Raw genomic sequence first — 8988 nt, 5'->3', positions numbered from 1 at the left:
AGTTGCCTTTTTAAGTAACCAAAAGTTGGAGGGCAACTAGGCATTCTCCCCTGCTCTGTTTTTCCTATAAATCATCCGGTAAAAACTATGAGGAAGCCATTTAGCCAAAAAAAATTAATACGCTATTTTCGTTTTAATTATTCTTGTGCCGATAGCCAAAATTAAGACCTGCATTAATTTAAAAACGTTCAGAAATTGATTTAAAAAACAAGTTTTTTTTAACTGAAAGTATGGAGCAACATTAAAACTTAAAACGAACAGAAATTACTCCGTATATGAAAAGGGCTGTTCCCTCCTCAGCGTCCTGCTCTTTACGGTAAAGTTTTTTAACTGTTTTAAAAAGTAGAGTTGAGAGGAGTCTAAGTTTAGCGTAAAGAGCAGGGCGCTTAGGAGGGAGCAGCCCTTTTCATATACGGAGTAATTTCTGTTTTTTAAGTTTTAATGTCGCTCCTTACTTTCAGTTAAAAAACTTGTTTTTTTTTGTATATGAGTAGAAGTCAAATCGTGATCTGAAGATGCCCAAAATAGATTGCAATAAGAAAACAATATTTTCTTAGAAATGGTTCTATCGAACTTTAAACCCGTCGCTACAGTGCGAGTGTTTTCCATGGGAAGTCCAAAAACCTTGGCAAGCGTTCGATAAGAATATTATCTGGCTGTCATTTCTCATGTGTATTTCAAAAGCAACGTTGCTCATTAAAAATTTATTTCACACTTTCGGATTGCATTGGGCATAGCTTAACAGGTCTGCTTTATAATTTTTTTTGTTTTTATTTTATTCTTTTGTAATATATGTTTTCAACCAAACACTTCGTGATAGCGAACGACAAGTAAGGATTTACTTGTGATAATAATAACCGAAACAAATAAAAAGTGTTTTGATAACAATAGAAATATTGACAGAATTCGTTTTTTATGGTGGTCCTAGATGTGTCGAATTCATAATGTTTCAAGTTAAAAACCAAAATTTTCTAACCTAATAAAATTTCCCTGAATTTCCAAAAACAGGAAAAACACCTTTAAAAGGGCGAGTAATTTTGAGATGTAAACCATAGCATCAAATTTAAAATATCAGAGAACCCCGTTGCGGAAGTTTTAAGAACCGATCTTGAAAAATATGAAATTTATAATTTTTTTTTCCAAGATGGGTGATCACGGATGAGTTACGTGTTTCCTGCTCTTTTCCTGAGATGATTATATCGAACTAATGATCCTAGAATAGCGGGAGATGGCTCATTCGAACAGAAACCAAAAGTTGTTGTGCCCAAATTAAGTAGCAAACTAATACTGTCAGAGCAAAGTGGCGTTTTTTTTCCAATTTACGGCGGAAAAAACAATTTTGCTCCAAGAGGGCCAAACTACTATGGAGTGAAAATTTTTATATATTACGAATAAATTTAAAATTATCGGAAAAATGAATATTGAGCTTCCGAGTTGTTTTTTTTCAATTTATAAACAATGTTTAATGTTTTCTTTTTATTGGGAGAATCGGTCATTACCCCTTTGGCCCCCCAAGGGAATGTAAAAATGATTTTTTTTCAAAAAAAATTATCTGGAAAACTGTAAAAATATTGACCACATAATTAATTTTGATGTTTCAACAACCCCTCCTTAGCCGCTCTTTATAAATGTTTTAGAGTAGCGCAAATTTTCAGGCCCGAACTTGAACACGAAAAAACGGCTATTGAAGGACGGAGTGGTAGCCTTTGTCACATGTAAAGTAACTTTGGATAAAACAGTTCGCAGTAAAGAGTACTGCACAGTTGTGCATTGTCTCTTAGAGTCTTGGCCTATGAATTCTCTACTTGGGAGGGTCTTCGCCACCGGACCCCAGCACGGCACGCGGCAGGCTTCTATATATGGATTCTCATTGTCCCTTGTGTTCTATTGCAGTTATTTTCAAAGATATTTGATTATTAAAGCAAGTCCAATTTCTAACAATGATATCTACTAAGCTTCAAAGTTCTAGTTTTCTTTTTTAAGGTTTTTGAATTCTTGTAATCCCTAGTTTTTTAATTTTAATTTTAATTTCTTTTTCTTGTTTATTTTTTTTTCTTTTTTTTTAGTTTTTTTGTAGTTTTCTTATTTTTTTTCTTTTTAGTTTTTTTAGTTGTTTACCTTTTTTAGTTTTTTTATAGTTTTTTCTTCTTTCTATATTTATTTTTCTTCTTTATTTTGAAGTTTTTTCCGAAACGTGCCCCAGCAACACGTGTGCAAGGTGCTAATTTTTAACTGCGTAAAACTTGCGGATATACAACTGATAATTCCTCTAATATACTCTGGCAATTCATCTTTTTTTACTTTCTCTTTCAGCCGCAAGCCAGGTTTCGCGTTGCTCTTGTAATGCATCGACACGCTTTCTTTTGGGAATGTCTCTTTGAGCCGCAAGCCTACCCCCCCCCCTAAAGAAACATGTATGCAAGGTGCTAATTTTTAACTGCGTAAAACTTGTGAATATACAACATTCTTCGCAGTCCCATTGTCTGTGCATATAAATAGATCGTCCAGTTTACCGACTCTAGAACATGCAAAATATAATTGTCCATTGGAAAAACGATCCGTATTAAGATCTATACCGCATTTTTCTAATGATTGCCCTTGAGCTTCGTTGACGGTGATTGCAAATGCTAATCGAATTGGGAATTGTATTCTTTTAAATTGAAAAGGTAGATCCGTTGGAATCATGGGAATGCAAGGAGTAAGAACAGCTTCACCCTCGGAAGGCCTTGTCAAGATTGTTGCCTCTATTACGTTTTCCATTGTTTTTTTACGGCCAGTCGCGTGCCGTTGCAAAGCTTTAGTTGGTTAATATTTCGCAACAGTATTATTGGTACGCCTAGAGCTCCCCTGGAGATCCAGGGAATTTAAAAATTCTGATGGATAGTTAACCGCTTCATTTGATTCCAGAACTGTGTCGACTGACTTGTAAATGACTGCCTGGTCTCGAATCTTGGTCAGAATAATATTGTTGGTTTCGTGGACGTCTTTGTTCTTGGCTGCCAGAATCGCTCGTTCACTTAGCCATGACGTCAATTGACGTCACTAAATTACAGAATTCAGGAGGCAGTTGTATACGTCCTGAAATTGAGTCAACTGGGAGTTTTCTGTTTCCAATTGCCAGCAATTCATCTGAAAATATTTCAGCAGAGTGATCGTTTCGCAGTCGGACACGCCTGAAATCCCCCGCAAGCAATATTAATGTGCTGCCAAAGGGTTTGGAATTTCCTCGCAAATCTTGAAATGATCGGTCAAGAGCCTCGAGCAATTTTTTGTGTGCCATTGTACACTCGTCCCAAACAATAAGTTTGCATTGCTGCAATACTTTACCCATTTCAGATGATTTGGAAATTTTGCTCGTGGGAGTTTCTGTAGACTGTATATTCAGAGGCAATTTCAAAGCGGAATGAGCAGTTATTTCACCAAGCAGCAACGTTGCGGGTATTCCGGACGACGCAAGGGCCAACGCTATGTCATTTTCGGATTGAATTGATGACGTAAATTGGACATTCCTCATCTGGCCCTTCCTCTTTGAGCCGCAAGCCTCGTTTTGCGTTTGCTCTATATATATATATATATATATATATATATATATATATATATATATATATATATATATATATATATATATATATATATATATATATATATATATATATATATATATATATATATATATATATATATATACTAGCTGTTGGTGTTATATACTACCTAGTTGGTGGGGGCGCTTCGCGCCCCCCCAAGCCCCCCCGCGCGCGTAAGTCGTTACGCGCCATAATAGTTACGCGCCATTGTAGTTGTGTCCCTATGTCCCACCTGTGAATATAGATAGATATATATATATATATATATATATATATATATATATATATATATATATATATATATATATATATATATATATATATATATATATATATATATATATATATATATGGTTTTAACTACGTAAAACTTGCGAATATACAACATTCTTTGCTGTCCCATTGTCTTTGCATATAAATAGATTGTCAGGTTTACCGACTCTTGAACATGCAACATATAATGGTTCATGGGAAAACAATCTGTATTCAGATCTATACCTCATGATTCTAATGATTGCCCTTGAGCTTTGTTGATGGTGATTGCTAATCGACCATTCCCTGTCCCGGTGTCCCGGTCGTCATTTATATCCCCCTGTTTCCCCCGGTGTCCCCGTTGTAGTTGTGTCCCTGTGTCCCGGTCGTCATTTATATTCCCTGTGTCCCGGTCGTCATTTGTATCCCGGTGTCCCGGTCTGTATATACATTCGTTTTTTAGTTTTGTTTTTCTCCTTTATTTTTTTCCTTTTTTTTTCTTTTTTAGTTTATTTAGATTTTTAGATTTTTTAGTTTTTTTTTTTTTTATTAGTTTTTAGTGTTTTATTGGTTTTTACCTTTATTTTAGCTTATTTTTCAGTTTTTTCCTTTTTTTTATTTTTTTTTTATTTTTTATTTTTTTTAGTTTTTTACCTTTTTTTAGTTTTTTTAGTTTTTTTAGTTTTTTTAGTTTTTTAGCTTTTTTACTTTTTTTATTAGTTTTTAGTTTTTTTGTAGTTTTTGCCTTTTTTTAGTTTTTTCAGTTTTTTTTTTTAGTTTTTTATTGGTTTTTACCTTTATTTTAGCTTATTTTTCAGTTTTTTAGTTTTTTTTAGTTTTTTTTAGTTTTTAGTTTTTTTAGTTTTTTACCTTTTTTTAGTTTTTTTAGTTTTTTTAGTTTTTTAGCTTTTTTATTTTTTTTATTAGTTTTTAGATTTTTTTGTAGTTTTTGCCTTTTTTATAGTTTTTTTAGTTTTTTAGCTTTTTTATTAGTTTTTAGTTTTTTTTGTAGTTTTTGCCTTTTTTTAGTTTTTTTTAGTTTTTTAGCTTTTTTATTTTTTTTATTAGTTTTTAGTTTTTTTTGTAGTTTTTGCCCTTTTTTAGTTTTTTTCAGTTTTGACGTCACCTGATCCAGTTTTTTCAGGTGACGTCACCTGATCCACGATCCACAGATCCACAGACAACTTATTTTTATATATATAGATAGTTTTTTTTTTTACTTATGTCCTGGTCGTCATTTATACTCCCTGTGTCCCGGTGCTTTGTTGATTGCTAATCGAACATTCCTTTTGTCCTGGTCGCTTTCTCTTTGAGTGTCGTCATTTATTTTTTTCTTTTTTAGTTCTTTTAGTTTTTACCTTTTTTAGTTTTTTTTAGTTTTTTAGATGAAAATTTTTTTTAGTTTTTTTTTTTTTTCTTTTTAGTTTTTTATTGGTTTTTACCTTTATTTTAGCTTATTTTTCAGTTTTTTCCTTTTTTTTAGTTTTTTTTTATTTTTTTTTTTTAGTTTTTACCTTTTTTTAGTTTTTTTAGTTTTTTAGTTTTTTAGCTTTTTTACTTTTTTTATTAGTTTTTAGTTTTTTTTGTAGTTTTTGCCTTTTTTAGTTTTTTCAGTTTTTTTTTTAGTTTTTTATTGGTTTTTACCTTTATTTTAGCTTATTTTTCAGTTTTTTCCTTTTTTTTAGTTTTTTTTTAGTTTTTAGTTTTTTTTAGTTTTTTACCTTTTTTTAGTTTTTTTAGTTTTTTTTAGTTTTTTAGCTTTTTTATTAGTTTTTAGTTTTTTTGTAGTTTTTGCCTTTTTTTAATTTTTTTAGTTTTTTAGCTTTTTTATTTTTTTTATTAGTTTTTAGTTTTTTTTGTAGTTTTTGCCTTTTTTTAGTTTTTTCAGTTTTGACGTCACCTGATCCAGTTTTTTCAGGTGACGTCACCTGATCCATCCACAGATCCACACACAGACAACTTATTTATATATATATATATAGATATAATCTGGCGTAACGGACAGACAACTTATTTTTATATGTTTTTTCCTTTTTTTAGTTTTTTTTTATTTTTTATTTTTTTTAGTTTTTTACCTTTTTTTAGTTTTTTTAGTTTTTTAGTTTTTTAGCTTTTTTACTTTTTTTATTAGTTTTTAGTTTTTTTTGTAGTTTTTGCCTTTTTTTAGTTTTTTCAGTTTTTTTTTTAGTTTTTTATTGGTTTTTACCTTTATTTTAGCTTATTTTTCAGTTTTTTCCTTTTTTTTAGTTTTTTTTAGTTTTTAGTTTTTTTTTAGTTTTTCACCTTTTTTTCGTTTTTTTAGTTTTTTTAGTTTTTTATTTTTTTTGTAGTTTTTGCCTTTTTTTAGTTTTTTTAGTTTTTTAGCTTTTTTATTTTTTTTATTAGTTTTTAGTTTTTTTTGTAGTTTTTGCCTTTTTTTAGTTTTTTCAGTTTTGACGTCACCTGATCCAGTTTTTTCAGGTGACGTCACCTGATCCATCCACAGATCCACACACAGACAACTTATTTTTATATATATAGATATAATCTGGCGTAACGGACAGACAACTTATTTTTATATAGATAGATATATATATATATATATATATATATATATATATATATATATATATATATATATATATATATATATATATATATATATATATATATATATATATATATATATATATTATGAAAAGAGAAATCACGAATGCAACAGCACAAACACAAAAAAAAGACCGAAGGAGAAAAGGAAGACTGTTTCCCTAAATTAGTGATTAATATAGACCAGCACTTGAATGAGGCCTTAACCCTACTCATCCATACAATCACATAGGTCAAACAGCATAGCCAATCAAATATCTTTGAATAGCCTTAGTATGAAACAACAATTGAATAGCCTTCAGAAGGAATACAACAATTCAATAATCTTAAAAAAGAAAACCAATAGTTTGCTGAATTATATCATTCCCCCCCCCCTCCCACCACATAAGTGAATGTGTCGTTTTTATATTTATGACGCATACAACATTGCAAATGGAAAGTAATTAAGAAATGAAAAAAAGTTAAAAATTTCTTGAAATTCAGTTCAGAATCGCTAATTTATTATGGAAACTGCAAAAATATTTATGGTGTGTGAGAAATAATTTTAGTCTTTTAATTCAAACTAGTAAAATACTTGACAATTTTGAAGCCATTTTAATTAGCTGAAAATGGCTATTAGCCATATATAAAAATATTCGTTTAGTTTGTATTTTGATCACTGTCTTCAGAAAACCCCCTATTAAATTCTTATATTTTGAATAGTGGGGGCAGGCACTTTAGGAAAAATATAAAATCCAAAATACAGATAATAAGGAAACTAAGAGGTCTGACATCCTCCTTAAATTGTTTTATTTCTACTGGTTGTATAATTGCAATATACTATCAAACATCTAACTTTGCTCATTTTGTCACGTAATTCCAACATTCCTGATACAAACTATGCCATTATGGCATTTTAAAGTATAGGAAAAACTGAGCCAAAGAGGTTTTTCTCACCTTATCAGTTACTGAAGTTGGTTTTAATTAATTCAAGCCACCTTAGGATAGCTATCGAGAAAGGGAATTTGCACCCCCCCCCCCACCATCCAAGTATTTTCTGAAGTTAAACTGCTGTCCCTTAAGGATTTTGTGTTTCTTAGAAGTACGGCCTTAGTTGTTTGTTCTCTCCATCTCCTTTCCTCTGTCTTACGGTTAATTGTATATCCTGTCAATTATAGTCTAATCCTTTTTTCTACATTCACAAGTAGTTAATACTTTTAAGGTAATACCTGCCTGGAAATATAATACTCCACATCCCTGTATTTATTTCAGGTACAGAATACTATAGATCCGGGGCAACGTCAAACGGATTACCGACTTCAAATGGATCACATCCTCACCTGGACACAAGTATTGTACGGTCTTTCTGTTGTAACTGAAACAAAATCTAAAAGAACAGAAAGTTATTAAAAATAGGTGTTTATTCTGTTTCTTTCTCATTGAACTTGGTTCTAAAAAACCTTGCTCCGATATATATTACAACAAGATGATTCTTTTGTGCATTCCAACTTTAATATTCATCTTTTTCTTGGACATCACATATGTGCGGTGCTCAAGTGGTGATTATCAAGAGGCGTTTTTTAACGGTGCTACTTCGGATGAAAGCGAGGAAGAAATACAAGACACCGACCTCTTCCTACAAGTAAGTAAATTTGTGTCAATGGTAAAAATTAAAACATAAAAACTGTTATGTTTTACATTTTTTAACAATGTTTTTTTAGTCTAATATCAACTGCAAATTTGCTTGGGGTAGCATTCCCGCCAACAACAAAAATAATATTTCAAATATGCAAGTTAATACTCCCAAACATCGCCATGACGCTGTTTTTTTTTGTGTTTTAATGCTCATGAATAAAAACCAGGGAATTCCTTGCAAAAATGTTTATTTTAACTTTCTTTAACTAATATTTGCTTAACTACTACATCTCACCGTAGCAACTAGTATAACCTAATGTGATTCTCAAGATACTCTTTTGTAGCAGATTTTCTGCTACAATAGAATTCTGGATTTACACCCTCACGTCCGTTGAAACAGCGTCGTTCTTATGGAGCAATAGGCACCAAGAAAGCCAGTGTACTAAGACTGCGTATGCTCGCTTAAGATTAGTTATGACATAATAGATAGCTTAAACCCCCAAAACTTCATGGGATGCCGGACACCACAAGTCCATTGGGGCTCCACGCTAAGACTACTCCGCATTGACGGTATGTTTTGGCATTCCTGTTCATTTTCATGGATTGTATTCGTGCTTAGAACTTTCTCGTATCGATTACTGACTAGTAATATTCTTCCTTAGCAGCCTAAAATTCGCTATTGATTATCACTTATAATGTTCATGGTTCATGCATAGTATTCAGTATTCTGTGTTTTAAATTGTATTCTAACATATCCTTTTATAGAAGATAGTAGTTAAATTTGTGCTTAAGGTGACTCTGACAAAGATTTACTACTAATACTCTTAGTGAAAGAAAATGAAGAGAGAGAAAGGGATGAGAGAGTCTTAGATACCAGAATGAGTAGAAAGTGACAAAGCAGAAAAAGAACTATTTTGAAAAAGTGGTTTAAGACTGAACCGAAAGTAAACTG

At 31.2% G+C, this 8988-nt stretch overlaps 1 protein-coding gene across 2 annotated transcripts in view; it reads left to right on the top strand.

Moving 5' to 3' along the window:
• The first annotated feature begins 610 nt into the window (after window positions 1–610).
• Window positions 611–8988, top strand: part of LOC136033049 (uncharacterized) — a 67660-nt gene continuing 59282 nt past the window's right edge. For both annotated transcript variants that reach the window (XM_065713625.1, XM_065713626.1), the window contains exons 1-2: window positions 611–745; window positions 7674–8043. In XM_065713625.1, the coding sequence (XP_065569697.1) occupies window positions 7888–8043 (156 nt within the window). In that variant the 5' untranslated portion in view covers window positions 611–745; window positions 7674–7887. The remainder of the gene's footprint in view (window positions 746–7673; window positions 8044–8988) is intronic.

The sequence above is a fragment of the Artemia franciscana genome, chromosome 11 (assembly GCF_032884065.1).
Source record: "Artemia franciscana chromosome 11, ASM3288406v1, whole genome shotgun sequence".
Lineage (NCBI taxonomy): Eukaryota > Metazoa > Arthropoda > Branchiopoda > Anostraca > Artemiidae > Artemia > Artemia franciscana.
This window is presented reverse-complemented; position numbering and strand designations above follow the sequence as displayed.